The sequence below is a fragment of the Callorhinus ursinus genome, unplaced genomic scaffold (assembly GCF_003265705.2).
Source record: "Callorhinus ursinus isolate GAN/ISIS: 27379988/994484 unplaced genomic scaffold, GSC_fseal_2.0 scaffold8, whole genome shotgun sequence".
Taxonomy (NCBI): domain Eukaryota; kingdom Metazoa; phylum Chordata; class Mammalia; order Carnivora; family Otariidae; genus Callorhinus; species Callorhinus ursinus.
The window spans coordinates 37676777-37694466 of NW_027397070.1; the positions used below are offsets into that span (position 1 = coordinate 37676777).

Consider the following 17690-nt stretch of genomic DNA (forward strand, 5'->3'; position numbering starts at 1 on the left):
GGGTGTTATACACAAACAATGAATCATGGAACACTACATCAAAAACTAATGATGTACTGTATGGTGACTAACATAACATAATAATAAAAAAAAAGAAAAAAATTGCATTAATGACAAATGCTATAATTCCTAATAGTACAGCAGTGGGAAGACAAGGCATTTTAAACTAAATTTTTAGTCCAGTGTGTGTATAAAATGTGTTCTAGTTCTAAAAAATTCTGTGAAATTAAAACAATGTTCTCAAAACATACTGTTATGTATTTTTTTATTATATCACCACTAAAAACACACACTTCAGTGAGGCCATGGAGTTTATAGAGAAAGAAAGTATGGAAGAAGAGAAAGACCTCAAAATTTGGAGGAACAAGACAAACTGTGGCCATAGGCAAGTCAGTTAAATTTTCTTACGCACCTCACATTGTGCTTGTAAGGAATAAAAATAACATATATCAAAGACCTAACGTGGTGTCTGTCACATACAAAAATATAATAGACTAAATTGAATACATACAGCTAAATTGCAGGTACACACTAAATTGAAGTCTGTGCTCCCTTAGAACTTGAAATTATGTCATACAAAAGGCACTCCACAAACTTCCCTAATTAGCTGCAGAAATGACTGAGATATTTGAAATGGAGAAGAGGTGGTAGAGGGCACAAACAAGATCCTGAAGATTAAGTGAAAGATTCGAGCTCAAGCTAAAGCCCATTTCTCTTCTTCATTGCCCAGCCACACTGACAGTAAGAATCCTCTGTGCTCATTCTTCATCCACTATAATTCCATTTTTATATCATTCCATTTCTCATCCCTTATTCTCCACCACGGAAACTCTTCTCTCAAAAGTCACCAGTGGTCCCTTACCAGATTCAATAATTTCTTTTCAGTTGTCACCAGATTCCACATGTCACTGAAGCATTTGACACCATTGACCATGCTCTTTTCTGGATATGGTCATTGGCACTTGGTATCTATTTCCACCCCTATGATGTCTTCTTATTCTGCAGAACTAGAAATAAAACTTTGTTTCCAGAGTCCTTGTGGGGCCTGGGGTTCTCTAGGCCAGTGGTTCTCAAACTTCAGCAATGCATGAGAATCACCTAGAGGGCTCATTAAAAAACAGATTGCTAGGCCTACATCCAGAGTTCCTAGTTTGGCATGGGGTCTGAGAATTTGTATTTCTACCAAGTTCCCAGGTGACGTTCATGTTGCTGGTCTGGGGAACTACACTTTGAGAGCCATGCTAGGTGTACACTGAGCTGCACGAAAGAGATGTACTCCCACAAAATTTAGAATAGAGAGGAGGCCGTTTTCCCACCACTAATTCTGCTGGTAAGCAAGATCAAGGAGGGAGCCAGAGAAAAACATTGCATTACTTAGCTAACAGCTTCATGGGGGTTGAGAAGCAGCTCTGTGCAGTAAAGGCTCAGTGGAGGGTGTCTGGCTCTGTCAGACACCTTAACCTGAGTGGGTTAAGGCATCTGACTTCCTCTAGGGTTGTGGCTGGGGTCATGATCTCAGGGTCCTTGGGGCTGGACTGCTTCATGCTCCCAGCTCAGTGGGGAGTCTGCTTCCATTCTGCCCCTCTCCTGTTCATCTTCTCTGTCTCTCTCTCGCAAATGAATAAATAAAATCTTTTAAAAAATAAAAATAAATAAATAAAATAAAGGCTCAGCGGCAGTTGCAGCAACTTCCTGACCTCAGGATCTCATCCACAGTGTGTGTCCTTGAACTCATTCATCCAGTTCTGGCCTCAGCTCCCACACCCAGAACTTCCAATCACTCTGTATACATAATGCTCTTTTTAATTCTCTATTAAATTTAATTTAATAATTTAGAGAATTTAATTCTCTATTAAATCATTTTCAGTTTGAAATACTTAAGGTGGTTTCTGCTTTTTGCAGTGAATCCATGACTGATTCTTGGCATTCATGAAACTCCTTTTTCTCTTCCTCCCTGATTACTTCTTTCCAGTTTTCTTTGGTGGTTCTTTTTCTCTTGCATGGAAGGATTCCTTGTGCTGATATTAAGGAACTGTGCTAAACTGGATGTAACAAATTCTATATGGGGGGGGAGGGTTTCTTTAAATGACCACAGAAGATATAAATGAATGCATGGGTTTTTAAAATTCATCTTATATTTTATAAAGCTTCCCAGGGTGAAGAAGAGTCTGGAATTGAATGAACACTTCATGGCCAGCCCCACAGTCTCTAGGTTGCACTGACTTCATCATTTAGACTGCTTTTTAATTTCATTTTTGGCACAGACCCATCTTCTTTTTAAAATACTATTCCATTTCCCCCAAAATATGCATTATTAAAAGCTGCTCTATAGTCTTGACCCTTAAGCAATTCTCAAAGGATACTACAGCCTTCCTACCATAGAGGAACATGGCTTATAATATGAAGTTGGGTTTTTAGGACATTCTGACAAAATTCTGAATAGGAATCAGTTTTGCAGTCTGAAGTAGTGAGGAAAGGAATTCTTAAAAAAAAATTACAGTATCATTAAACTAAAATTTCTTAGAATAAAATACAACCACTAATGAAATAATAAATTTAACAAATTCTCCCTAGAGAAAAGGAGTGATTAGTTAAGAAAATTATTCACCATCACTGGTTGATAATGAAATGGTTTGGTTTAAATTTTTCTAACTTGTGCTAAATAAACTCTAGGGTCAGATTCTCCCCCCTTCTTACTTTTCATACAAGTAAAACTTTTTACTCCTATGTTAGCTATTACAAAGGAGCTATTCTTTTGTAGCTTTTTTTTTTTTTTTAACTAGGCCCCACACCCAATATTGGGCTTGAACTCATGACCCTGAGGTTAAGAGCTGCATACTCTTACTGACTAAGCCAGCCCTGGGCCCCTGTAGCCTTTTTTGAGCACATCCACTCCTTTCTCCAGGTGTTCATTTGTCAGTTTCTACTTTTTAACCAAAATATGATTTGCTTCATCCCTATGTCTATGTATTGCAGATCAGAGCCTGTTTTAAGACCGATTTATTTAATTATAAATGTATTTACTTAAAATAATGGGCTAAGTATTCTATGAAAAATCCATTTAGAAAAGATAATAAGATTAAATGTTTTAAAAATGGAAAGTTCAAAATTCATTTATATTTTTGTAAAAACATGTTAATTAGATCAGAGTCATTTTTGATTAACCCTTTTTTAAATCCTCCCCTCTAGTTACTAGGTCTGTTCATTTTACCTCTAATATGTCTCTCATATCTATCCCTCTGTTCCCATGCCTGCTGCTTTGCTGCCTTGTCTTGTTTTAGGGCCCCATTGTTCATCTCATGCACTGTTACAGGACCTCCCACTTGGTCTTCCTGCTTCCCATCTAGCACCTCTCTAAGCCATTCTTCATTTGACCAACAAGCCTCCAGTATCTTCTATGTTCCAGGCATGTGCCAGGAGAAAATTAAGAACTCTCAAAAATTTCCCAGCTCATTAGGGAGACCAATTATAAAACAAATAATTAGAATATACTTTAACGGGTATAATAATAGTGGTATGAGCAGAATGTTCTAAGGACACAAGCAAAGGATATCTATTCTATCCTTAGTTGTCACTTCAGATCATATAATATCACTCTTCTTTTAAAGGTCATGATAACTCTATGTTTAGCTTTTTGAGTATAAAATATTTTTGAAATGACAACATTTTAGAATGAAGGAAAGATTAGTGGTTACCAAGGGTTGAGGGTAGGAAGGAAGTGGGTGTGGATATAAAATGGCAACAGGAAAGATCTTTGTGGTGTTCAAACTGTTCAGTATCTTGACTGATTATTTAGAACTTTATACACACAAACACGCAGATGAATACCAGTAAAACAGGGGACATCTGAATAAGATTGGTGGACTGGTAGACCATGTTGCATTTATGTCAATATTCAGGTTGTTACATTATGTTATATTTTACAAAATTGACTACGGGATAAACTCAGCAAAGTGTATAAAGGATCTCTCTCTATTATTTCTTAAAACTGCATGTGCTTCTTCAATTATCTTAATAAAAATTGCAAGTAAAATTAATAATAATTGGTTTTGGTATATTTTTCTTTAGCAGCAAAATTGACATTGCCAATTTTCCATTCACCCCCTTCAAGGCTGCATCTACCAGGTTTCTACTATTTGCCTTATTACTACACTAAGGAAAGAAAAAACATCTTATCTGCATAAACACAGTCATATTGCCCTCACAAATAAAAAATTTCCATGAAAAATCCAACTAAAAATACTGGCAAAACACTTTACATTTATTTTAAGTTTAACACGCCAGGCCTTATTACACATATTATCAGTAACATTTTTTACAAGTTGTTTAACTCCTATTTAAACAACTTATCCAGCACTATGCCAACTGTTCAACTGTCGTGCCTAGACAACACAATCACCAACTGAACACTTTAATATTTATCACGTCCATATCTGACTTTTCTTAAATATAGCCCCTCTTGTACCTGTTTCTCCATTATTGGGCAGAAACACATGATAATTATTTTTGTATGTCTCAGAAAGAAATAAAGTTGATTATGACAAAAAAGTTTAAATTCATGCAGTGAATAGAAAAACTGCCTTATCAAGACAATTGTGTTCCTGTGGGATTAAATTATAGGTTATTGGAAAAGAGAAAGATGACTCATGCTGAGGTATTCTGTTGAAATCTCTAGACTCTTTTATTAATATACATACCATCTAAAACGAAGTCAAAATGAGATCTTGTAGAGCCTTTCATACACCTGCTTTGATAAATAGATTAAAAATATTTATAGTTACCAAATGATTTATGTACATGCAGAGATTTGCTTTTAAAAAGTACTTTGAGGGTGCATGGGTGGCTCAGTCAGTTAAGCATCTGCCTTTGGCTCAGGTCATGATCTCCGGGTCCTGGGATCAGGCCTGACATCGGGCTCCCTGCTGAGCAGGGAGTCTGCTCCTCCCTCTCCTTCGGCCTCTCCCCCCTGCTCATGCTCTCTCTCTCTCAAATAAAATATTCAAAATAAATAAATAAATAAAAAGTACTTAGAAATTCTTTTTTTTAAATAAAGATTTTATTTATTTATTTGACAGAGACAGACACAGCGAGAGAGGGAACACAAGCAGGGGGAGTGGGAGAGGGAGAAGCAGGCTTCCCGCCGAGCAGGGAGCCTGATGTGGGGCTCAATCCCAGGACCCTGGGACCATGACCTGAGCTGAAGGCAGACGCTTAACGATTGAGCCACCCAGGTGCCCCAAGTACTTAGAAATTCTTAAAAATAATTTACATATTTTCTTTTGACAAGGTTTAAAACTTGTGATCTTTTTTGACGATTTGGTTTAAAAGGTTTCTTTATGAATTAAGCATAGACATAAACCTTAATCTAATCCAGATCTGAATGATCAAAAATCTCAAATTTAGTAAATATTAATAGGAAGTTATATTGTGGACAAGAAGAGTGATACTACCCATACTAAAACTGCTACAGTTTTCAGGTATTGGCATTACATTTTTCTGGAAAAAAAAAAGACAAATTAAGAAATCTTTTCAGTGTTATAAAATGGATTGTATTTATATAAACTCCGTTTAAATTTAAGTTCATTCACCTCTATGCTAAAGGAGGGAAAATATTAGAATAAATAAAATTGAAAGAAATATGTTTTTATCTACGTATCTACAGATATAGATACATATTTTCTATTTTGAGAAAGTGCATGCAAGTCGGGGAGAGGGGCAAAGGGAGAGGGAAAGAGAGAATCTTAAGTTGGCTCCACGCTGACTGTGGAGCCTGACTTGAGGCTCCATCTCATGACCCTGAGATCATGACCTGAGCCAAAATCAAAAGTCAGATACTTAAACAACTGAGCCAGCCAGGTATCCCTCTTTATCTATATATTTAAAGAAAGCCTGGAGTCAGACTATTGAGAGATGAGACAGCAGAAAAGAGGCCCCAAGGAATAAGGAATAAGGGCTTAGTTTTGTCTTCCCAAAATTCATATGTTGAAGTACTAACCCTCAGTGACTCAGAATGTAACTATATTTGAGGACAAGGACTTTAATTATTTATTTATTTGTCAGAGAGAGAGAGAGCACAAGCAGGAGGAACAGCAGGCAGAGGGAGAAGCAGGCTCCCCACTGAGCACAGAGCCAGAGATCATGACCTGAGCAGAAATCAAGAGTCAGCTGCTTAACTGACTGAGCCACCCAGGTGCCCTGAGGACAGGGCCTTTAAAAAGGTAATTAAGTTAAAATGAAATCTTTAGGGTGAGCCATTAGCCTATGTGACTGATGTTCTTATAAGAAGAAGAAATTTGGACACAGTTACAGAGGGAAGACTGTGTAATGACACAGAGAAGAGATGGCTATCTATAAACAAAGAAAAGAGGTCTCAGAAGCAACCAACCTTCTCACCACACACACACACACAGTCATTACGTGAGGTGATGAAAACATTAATTAACCTTATTGTGGTCATTATTTAGCAAAATATATGTATATCAAAACATCACATTGTCATCTCAAACTTACATAATGCTGTATGGCAATTATATGGCAATAAATCTAGGAGGAAGAGGAAGAGGAAGAGAAGTGGCAGGCAGAGGGAGAGGGAGAAGCAGGCTCCCTGCTGAGCAAGGAGCCTGATGCAGGGCTTGATCCCAGGACCCTGGGATCATGACCTGAGCCGAAAGCAGACAGTTAACCAACTGAGCCATCCAGGAGCCCTGTTTCATCAAGTGTTATATAAGACTAGTGGATATTTTACATCTGATGTTATGTTTTAAATAGGAACACAACCTTTCCATTAAAAAATGCTTAAAACATATAATTGATTATTTTTACATAAATTTTGAGCATGGCAGTTCCTAAACACTATTTTAACACTATAGCATTTAGCAATCAACTCAAAAGCACTTAACTACGTATGATCTTCAAAAGGATTTATCTTTTGCCAGACTTGGGTCTAAATTAGTGCTCTTCAGTGATAAGACAGTTCAATATTGAGAGAAAAGCAAAACTGAGTTAAGATAATACTTTGAGTCCCTTATCAGAATGTTTCTCTCCCTACTTTTACAGAGGATATAATTTCCCTTGGCATTTTATTTTCGGATAATCCATATACCTCCGCTAAAAGGTTCTTGTTTTTCACCAACAAACCAGTAAGGTCAGGACGGACTCGGTCAGCTGCCCTTTTGTTGTACATCATTGGGTTCTTAGTGGGAACCACAAAAGGTAGATCAAAACAAGCCTACAAAGAGAAATTACAAATTAATTAACTAAACATGTACCCTATTGATCAAAACCAACAATGTTCTAACCCACAGAAGCTCAAATAAGTAGCTTGAAACAGAATACAACTTTAAAATATTTATTTGGAGGTGCTATGGTAACCAATGCAATGGGTCTCAGGAAAATAACAACATGTTGACCTAAAAGACCACTTTATGTTTTTTAAAAAATTGCTACCTGATAATATATAACACCTTAAATAAAGTACATCTAAATAAATATAATTTCTAAGAGTATAGGAATCAAGAAAACACATATAAGACATCTGGGGAAATTTTAACTCACATCCAATAAAACCTTTATAGAAACGTGAAATATTAGAAGGTCACTGATGAAAGATATGCCACTATTTGTTTTATTTTTGGTTACAAATCACTTCCTATGCATTACATTATTATACAAATTAATTTTTTAAAATCTGATTTCAGTAAATCAACAACAATTTTGTGTTTCTTCCACACCTATATCGAGGGTAAAGATTAGGGCGTATTTACCTGTAATACAATATCTCCTCCTATTGTCAAAAGGGTGTGCAAAGTGTAATTGTAATTTGTATAACTTTTGTTAAGAACAAAGTTTATGGGTGCCTGGGTGGTTCAGTCCTTAAGCGTCTGCCTTCGGCTCAGGTCATGATCCCGGGGTCCTGGGATTGAGACCCCCATTGGGCTCCCTGCTCTGCAGGAAGCCTGCTTCTCCCTCTCCCACTCCCCCTGATTGTGTTCCCTCTCTCACTGTGTGCTCTCTGTCAAATAAATAAATAAAATCTTAAAAAAAAAAGGAACAAATTTTATATGATTCAAATAAAACCAAGAAAAATGCATTAACATAAATCTCTAAAAAGTGTATAAATGTATCACATGGTACTTAAAGTACTAAAGGAACAAAATGTATTTTTCTAAAGTTATCAGGTTTTAGAATTTTATGCTTACTAAAATACTAGGAAATAGAACTGCACAAGAGGATACAAAATAACTATGTTTAACTATTTAAAGAAATAAAAGAGGGGTGCCTGGCTGGCTCAGTAGGTGGAGAGTGCAACTCCTGATCTTGACATTGTGAGTTCAAGCCTCAGGTTGGGTGTAGAGATTACTTAAAAGTAAAATCTCTGGGGTTCCTGGGTGGCTCATTCAGTTAAACACCCACTCTTGATTTCTGCTCAGGTCATGATCTCAGAGTCATGAGATTGGGCCCTGTGGGCTCTGCGCTGAGTGTGGAACCTACATAAGTTTCCTTATCTCCCTCTCCTTCTGCCCCTCATTCCTTCTGCTTGCACACACTCTTTCTCTCTCTAAAAAAAATAATAATATTAATATGAAATAAAAATAAGTTTTTAAAGATCTTTAATAAAAAATAAAAGAGAATTTTGAAAATATAAATAAGTCACAAGACCACAAAAAATAAACATGTTGGAAAAAACAACTAAATAAGATTTCTAGAAATGAAAAGTATAATAATTTTAATTCAAAAATTGAATGGAGGGTTGCCTGGGTGGCTCAGTGGTTAAGCGACTGCCTTCAGCTCAGGTCATGATCCCGGAGTCCCGGGATCAAGTCCCACATCAGGCTCCCTGCTCAGCAGGGAGCCTGCTTCTCCCTCTGACCTTCTCCCCTTTCATACTCCCTTCACTCTCTCTCTAATAAATAAATAAATAAATATTTTAAAAAATTGAATGGACACATTAAAAAGCAGATTAGACCTACCTGAAGAACGAGTGAATTTATATGAAGGAATTATCAAGAGGACAGCATATGGGAAAAAATAAGTGGTAAATGTAAAAGAGAGTTCAATGACACAGAGAACAACATGAGGTGGTCTATCATATGTCTATTTGGAATCCAAGAATTTTATAACTTAGAAAATGGGAAGAGGCAATATTTAAAGACATAATGTCTAAGAATTTTACAGAATTGTTGAAAGATATCAATAAAGTGGCCAAGCAAATCCCAAGAAGAGTAAATAAAAAGAATTCCTTACCTAAACACTCATAATGAAATTGCAGAATGTCAAAGAATTATCTAAAAAGCAAATGATAGAAAGGACAGATAATTACAAAGAAATGGATGTTGGACTGGGGAGTGACTTCTCAAGAACACAGAAGCTAGAAAACAGCAAAAGGATAGCTGTAATGCACTAAGAAAAATATATCATCTTTCACTGATACTGAGACACAAGTTGTCACATCTCTGCAACTGGGATGCATCTTTTTTTTTTTAAGATTTATTTATTATTTGAGAAAGAGAGAGGGAGAGGGGAGAGGAGCAGAGGGAGAGAGAGAATCCCAAGCAGACTCCCTGCTAAGCATGGAGCCCAACACAGGGCTGTCTCATGACCCTGAGATCATGACCTGAGCCAAAATCACAAGTCAGATGCTTAACCATGTGAGCCACCCAGGTGGCCCTAACTGGGGTGCATCTTAAAGTTGGTATCATTTCATATTGTGGATAAGTTAGTTGGCAAAATTTTTAAATTTTGTAATAGTGCATAAAATAGTAGTGTTTCTTCAAATCAAGGATATATTATAACCGGCAGTTAGAATTTTATACTGAATGAAATTGTTTTAATATGGGGTAGCACAAAGACATTTTGGCAAACCAAAACTGAATTTACCAATATGCCCTCATTTAAGAAATTCTAAAGGATAGATTTCACATAAAAAATTAAGTCATAAAGTCTGAAATACCAGCAAGAATAGTGGACAAAAGGCGTGCCTGGGTGGCTCAGTCGTTAAGCATCTGCTTCAGCTCAGGTCATGATCCCAGGGTCCTGGGATCGAGCCCTACATCGGGTTCCTTGCTCAGTGGGAAGCCTGCTTCTCCCTCTCCCACTCCCTCTGCTTGTGTGTCTCTTGCTGTGTCTCTCTCTGTCAAATAAATAAAATCTTAAAAAAAAAGAATAGTGGACAAAAATAATAGTAAATATGTGGGTATATTTAAATAAGCATTAATTTAAAAAATTTGATTTATGGGGTTGAAAATAAAGAATAGAACCAATACAGGACAAAAAAAAGGCATATACATTGAGAGGAGAGAAATAGTCTAAAGCACTATAAAATGTTCAGATTTTTCAGAAGTAACATAAAAATTCCAATTAACTGTTAATTATACATGTTAAAATAGCTAATCTAAGTAGTAAAACAGGGGTCATATAGCATATAACTTCTAAACTAGTAGAAAAGGAAAAAATGGAATGAAAAAAATCAATACAAACAACAAAACAAAAATATCAGTTTTTGACATGATAAGAGGAAGGAAAAGGAACAGAAAAATAATGGGACAATAGAATATGCATAATGCAATGATAGAGATATCTCCAACTAGTAAGTAATATCAATAAATGGAAATGGACTAAACTTTCCAGTTAAAAGCAAAGATTATCAACATTATTTGAAAAAGCAAAAAACTGAAAACTCACATGTCAAATAAGAGTTTAATAGATAAATAACTTGTGGTATATTCATACAGTAAAATAATACACAATGATGAAAGTTATTAATAACTAGATACAGCAACACAAATCTCACAAAGCAAAAGAAGTAACAAAAGAATAAAAGCAGTATTATTCTATTCAAACAACCTTTCAAAATGTATAAAAATAATTTTAATTAGGCATACATATATGGGTGATTAAACTAGGAAAAAAAACAAGGAATGATTAACACAAAATTCAAAATATCCACTATTCTGGAGCATGTGGGTGGCTCGGTGAGTTAAGTGTCCAACTCTTGATCTCTGCTCAGGTTTTGATCTCATGGTCGTGAGTTCAAGCCCCGCGTTGGGCTCCAGGCCCAGCATGGAGCCTACTTAAAAAAAATTTTTAATTAAAACAAAAATAAAATAACTACTATTTTGAATTTTAGGTGGCAGCAAAGGGATTCAGTTAAGAAGGGGCACACAGGAAGTGTCTCAGTTACTGGCAGTGCTCTATGGAACTAGGAAGCAGGTTCACAGGTATTTTTCTTATTATCTAATCTGTGTGTATACTTTTTTTTTAAAGATTTTATTTATTTATTTGACAGAGAGAGAGAGAGAGACAGTGAGAGAGGGAACACAAGCAGGGGGAGTGGGAGAGGGAGAAGCAGGCTCCCCGCTGAGCAGGGAGCCTGATGTGGGGCTTGATCCCAGGACCCTGGGACCATGACCTGAGCCGAAGGCAGACGCTTAATGACTGAGCCACCCAGGGACCCCGTGTGTATACATTTTAAAATTTTCTAAGTATGATATATTTTAAAAAATAAATTCATACACAAAAATAGATACTTTTGAAAGATACATATATATTCAAAGACATATATCAAACATATTAGACTGAGAGGAGATAGAAATGGAGATGGGAAAAAAAAGGAAGAGGAAGCTTGCACAGAAAGATGATAATGTACAATGAACTAACATGACTAACTTGACAGCATATCTGAGATCTAACACAAGAGTACATTGGTTAAAATGTGCTAGGTGTCTTATTTAGTACATTGCAGTATCACTATATTTTTTAAATAATTGTATTTAATATTTTTTTATTCCCTCAATACTTCAGTGCATATTTAGCTTTCAGCATTATGTAAGAAAGGTATGTACAGAAAATATTCATTTTTTTGCAATATCATTAAGATTTAAAACACCAATAATAAAAATAAAAATAATAACTATGATATCCAATAGGCTTTTAATTTATAAAAATAAGAAATAGTCACCCTGTAATTTAATTTTTGTAGACAGCTCTTTCAAATACAGCCTGAAAATTTTTTTATTTCATATTTAGAAGACATGGACGAGGAGGCATGCTGTATAAGAATACTCACTGCAAGCTGTTTATATAAGAAAAAATAAAATGTATAACAATTGTGATATATTAATTTGTAATGAAATTCTATGCAGCAGTTAATGTGCACATACTAAACTTATGTGAATCAAAAAGAACAACTTTCAAAAACATAAGATTGAATGCAAATAGCATAGCAGAAAGTTATGTCTAGAATATCATTTATGTAATTTTTTAAATGCCCAAAACAGAAGTATCCACATATATGTAAGAACATAGTTATATACTTAGTTCAGTATAGTTATCTCTGAAAAGGAAAAAAAAATGGTCCAAGATGGTCAAATAACACTTCATAGAGCCTTGTAATACCAGCTGCCTTAACACCTCCTTCTCTCACTACCTCAGACCCTGGGTGCACTCACCCCCCTTCAGTCTACTAACCAAGATGCCTAATGCTCAACAGCAGGGACTCCCGGGCCTGCCCCAGTGCTAGGAATGGCAAAGATTCTTACTGGTTAATGTCTGATCCTACTTGTTAAAATTTTTAAATCATCCATCCCAAAAATTGGGGATGGGATCAAAAGTTACAAAACAGTCTTCAACTGTTATCCATGAAGTTTTCTCTCTCTCCTTTTTCAAGATTTTATTTTTAAGTAATTTCTACACCCAACATGGGGCTGGAATTCATGACCCTGAGATCAAGAGCCGCATGCTCTACCAATTGAGCCAGACAGGTGCTCTGGAAGTTTTATCTCTTTTAAAAAAGTGAAGCAAATTTGGGGGGAAATTTCAAATTTAAATCTGTATAGTGGGTATATGTGAATATATACATATACACACGTAACATTTATCTATTCATCCGTCGACTTACTTACTTTTACTGTAAAACATTTCCTCTCCTAGCAAAGAAACTAGGCTTGTCATCCTCATTTAAAGCCAATAGAGGGAGGAGGAAATAAACTATTCTAACCCCCATCTTCACCCCAAGCTCAGGCTTCACCCCCTAGATGCTTTACGGTAAAGACTGGGTGGATCTTTCTCGTGGTCTTAAAAATATTAATGGAAGGGACATCAACTGATCCAAGAGGATATTTAATTTTCAGGAAGATTCTCATAGGGTCTAGCCCTAATAAAACAAGGCTGTGAACCAAGGGGGTAATTTGGTGCACTAGAAGGTAATGGGACTCAGACTACTTAGTTCTGGCCCCGCATCACTGTGGCCTCTCTCATGTTATTTCCTAATTTAGAAAATTATGGGGTTGGATCAAATTATCTTAGAGGCCCTTTAGAGTCTACTTTTATATTGTTTTGGGATTGTTGGGCCTCAGTGAAATGTCAGAACCACCAAAAAGGCAAAATATAAATAAAATCCACTTTGAGGTTCCATTAGATTTAGATTCTTCACTGCTCCTTATTCTATTTTTTTTAGAGATTTATTTATTTATTTATTTATTTATTTATTTATTTATTTACTTGAGAGAGAGAGAGAAAGGGAGAGAGCATGCATAGTGTGAGAGGGGGATAGGGAGAGAGGGAGAGGAAGAGAATCCTCAAGCAGACTCCCCGCTGCGCACAGAGCCCAATGCAGGGCTCAATCTCATGTCCCTGAGATCATGACCTGAACCAAAACCGAGTCAGCTGCTTAATTGACTGAGTCACCCAGGCACCCCTGCTCCTTATTCTAGAGTCAAGCCAGAATCAAAAGAAATGAAAGATCATTTAACCTCATGTCTTGGGTCATTCACTAGCAAGGACATGAAAGGGTGCTAGCACAGGCCAATGGGCAAACAGAACCAGACTTTCCTTTCTTCTAGCTCTCAGTTGTGCAGGAGTTGTTTTACCTCTACCTTCTAAGAATGGGGCAAAAAAAAAATGCCAGTGTACAACTCACCACTGGGCTATTTTTCTGAGATGTGTGAACTGATAGATGCTTGACTTTTGATGACTTAGCCTCATGGAGCCCTTTGCTTTGGCCAGTAGCAAACCTTCCTGGATCTGAGTGGTTTAAAAACTGGAGAGGGCCTGACATGCTGGAGATAAAAGAAGCATGAAACAGATCTAGTAATGGTGATCCAAGGTGCTTCCAAGGAGAGTCTGCATAGAGCAGTCAGGAATTGATGCTGAGGTATGCCCAGTAATAATGGCAATGTCTTCAGGAAGGTTCCACTTCAGATCCTCACAGTTTAGCCAGACTTCAGAAGGTGCTGCCTGCTGAACCTGTTGCTTGGAGACAAGGCAGATCTAGTTTCTAAAGATAGTATCAAACCACTCTTTAAATTGTAACTGGTTGAAACAGCCTGCTAATGTACATATATGCACTCATATCATACTTAAACGCTACTTATTAATCATATTTATGCATACCTTACTTGCAAATATCCTTCATTTTTTCAATTTCTCTATCAGGAACCCTAACTATATCCCTTGAGATTCAGCCAAAAGATAAAAAATCTAACATGAGTTATTAATGTAGCATCTGATAATTTACCACAAAGATACAAATGTAGGGATCCGAAGGGGTACGTGCACCCCAATGTTTATAGCAGCAATGTCCACAATAGCCAAACTGTGGAAAGAGTCAAGATGTCCATCGACAGATGAATGGATAAAGAAGATGTGGTATATATAGACAATGGAATATTATGCAGCCATCAAAAGGAATGAGATCTTGCCATTTGCAATGACATGGATGGAACTGGAAGGTGTTATGCTGAGTGAAATAAGTCAATCAGAGAAAGACATGTATCATATGACCTCACTGATAGGAGGAATTCTTAATCTCAGAAAACAAACTGAGGGCTGCTGGAGTGGTGGGGGGTGGGAGGGATTGGGCGGCTGGGTGATAGACATTGGGGAGGGTATGTGCTATGGTGAGCGCTGTGAATTGTACAAGACCGTTGAATCACAGATCTGTACTTCTGAAACAAATAATGCAATATATGTTAAGAAAAAAAAAGAAGAAGATAGCAGGGGGGGAAGAATTAAGGGGAGTAAGTCGGAGGGGGAGACGAACCATTAGAGACGATGGACTCTGAAAAACAAACTGAGGGTTCTAGAGGGGAGGGGGGTGGGGGGATGGGTTAGCCTGGTGATGGGTATTAAAGAGGGCACATTCTGCGTGGAGCACTAGGTGTTATGCACAAACAATGAATCATGGAACACTACATCAAAAACTAATGATGTAATGTATGGTGATTAACATAACAATAAAAAATTAAAAAAAATAATGTAGCATCTGATAGCTCATAGTAGTCTTTCTGCCCCAGAGGAATGTAAAGTGTAACTTTATATTATAATTTTTATAAATTCAGTTTCCCAAGAACTTCAGTACTGCTTTAAATCCATATTTCCTACCCAGTTCAATTTCATATATTATCTTTCTTTTCTAAAGTTAAAGAAAAAGAGGAAAGCCATCTTCCATGTGTTTATTGGGTAATAAAAACAAAAACAAAAAAAATGGAGATTTCTTTTTTAAGATCAGGGGATGTATGGGGGAGGGGGAGGAGAAAGCAGATTTAGAAACTGCGGGCTAGGGGGGCTGCATGTAAGTAGGGTATGTGTTTCCTTTGCTGGTCGGTATCTTCCAGAAAATTGAACTTTCCCAGAATACAGGAATTTTCATTGAGAAAAAAAAATCAAGACGGTGTGATTTGAATAACATGGAACAAAAAGCATGAAGGCCTGATTTTATTCACTAACCCTGAAATCCATTTTGAAATTCCTGTATTATTTCATTTTACTGATATTAAAGGCAATTATTAGAGAACAAATATCTCTGGGGTGCCTGGCTGGCAGTCAGTAGCATGTGACTCTTGATCTCGGGGTTGTGGGTTTGAGCCCCACATTGGGTGTAGAGATTACTCAAAAATAAAATCTTTAGGGGCACCTGCGTGGCTCAGTCTTTAAGCATCTGCCTTTGGCTCAGGTCATGATCCCAGGGTCCTGGGATCCACCCCGGCGTCGGGCTCCCTGCTCCCCGGGGAAGCCTGCTTCTCCCTCTCCCACTCCCCCTGCTTGTGTTCCCTCTCTTGCTGTGTTTCTCTCTGTCAAATAAATAAATAAAATCTTAAAAAAATTAAAATCTTTAAAAATAAATAAGTAGAATGCAAATATCTCTAATGAAACTTTATTTTATTTTTTTTTAAAGATTTTATTTATTCATTTGAGACACAGAGATAGAGAGAGCACATGAGGAGGGAGAAGCAGGCTCCCCACTGAGCCAGGAGCCCGATGTGGGGCTCGATCCCAGGACCCTGGGATCATGACCTGAGCCAAAGGCAGACGCTTAACCGTCTGAGCCACTCAGGCGCCCCTCTAATGAGACTTTAGTCTTTTCCTCAATTTTCATTATTTAATACCTAAAAATCATTACTGCATTAATTCCTTTTCTAAGAACCAAAGAAGAGAATCAAAAAACAACTTAAGTTTTGGTGAATGAAAAAGGACAATAAACTGCTCTTCAGTCCTGGAATGAGAATGATAATGGAGACAAAGGACTTCTTAAGAATTCTAATCTTTGCTTTTATTTCCTTACCATTTTACGAATTTTATGCTCTATTAAAAACAAAGTTACTTAATGAGTTTCTCCCATATTGCCTAAAAAACAGGCTACTATGTGCGCCAAACTATACCTCTAGAAGCACAAACATATAAATCCTTCAACATCAGCTCAAACACCACCTCATTCCCTGATTCCAGCAAGGTGAGGGTAATCTCCCTCTTTAACTCTTGTAGTGTATGATCTATATTTCAACTGTTATCTCATTCAATATTGTATTATGTAAAAATCTTATCTTTCCTACTACATTAAAGGTACCTAAGAGCAGGATCTATTTCTTTTTTTTTTTTTTTAAATTAACATATAATGTATTATTTATTTCAGGGGTACAGGTCTGTGGTTCATCAGTCTTACACAATTCACAGCACTCACCATAGCACACACCCTCCCCAATGTCCGTCACCCAGCCACTCCATCCCTCCCACCCAAGCAGGATCTATTTCTGGTTTATTTCTATCATCCCATAATGAGCACAAAAAATACACATTAAACAACTAAAGAACCCAACAGGAAAAGAAATTCCTTAATACGAAGTTAACTTATATGGATAATAGTACTGTTTTCCCAAATTAACCTTGTATAATAAAAATGTATTAGGAGACTAAAGTAAATAAAATACAGCAATATGAAATAATTGTTCTGTGGTGGTAGGTGTATACATTATACACACAGACTATTCCATTTTTCTATGTGCTCATAAGATTTATCAATACCTCAAATTAGAAAGATATAGTATGCTATACTTCACTATGCTTCAGAAAGTAAAAACCATGAATTTTTACCATATCAGGCACGAGAGAAAATTCCAAATCAAAGTTCACTTCCCAGAAGAAACCTGAATTGTCCAATCTGAGTGGCTGCCTTGCACAATTTGCCAGTAGAATGTCTGCATATCAAAGATGCTGTTTCTAGGTAAACGCATCACAGAGGTCCAAGGAAGGGAAAAGTCCTCCTTGGAGTGATGCAGTAAGGTCTATGGTTATTTCCCTAATTAATGAAGTGAAAACATAAAAGTGGTTTTCATCCACATTAGTAAACTGAAGAACTCTTAAAGTGATCCCACTGAAAGTAAACCTTCCAGTAAATCTTTCCTTTGTGAAATTCTTGA

The 17690-nt window shown here is 36.7% G+C and overlaps 1 protein-coding gene across 10 annotated transcripts in view; it reads right to left on the bottom strand.

The window, feature by feature from the left end:
- LOC112822309 (uncharacterized) overlaps positions 1-17690 on the bottom strand; it is a 52926-nt gene that overhangs the window by 28647 nt on the left and 6589 nt on the right. For 2 of the 10 annotated variants that reach the window (XM_073895340.1, XM_073895330.1), the window contains exons 1-3: positions 17365-17462; positions 13916-14241; positions 7103-7228 (exon numbers count right to left, since the gene is read on the bottom strand). In XM_073895340.1, the coding sequence (XP_073751441.1) occupies positions 7103-7228; positions 13916-14053 (264 nt within the window). In that variant the 5' untranslated portion in view covers positions 14054-14241; positions 17365-17462. Of the gene's footprint in view, positions 1-7102; positions 7229-9243; positions 9285-9949; positions 10114-13915; positions 14273-17364; positions 17473-17690 lie in introns of those variants that run through there. The other 8 variants (XM_073895338.1, XM_073895336.1, XM_073895334.1 and 5 more) reach the window with 7 other exon arrangements.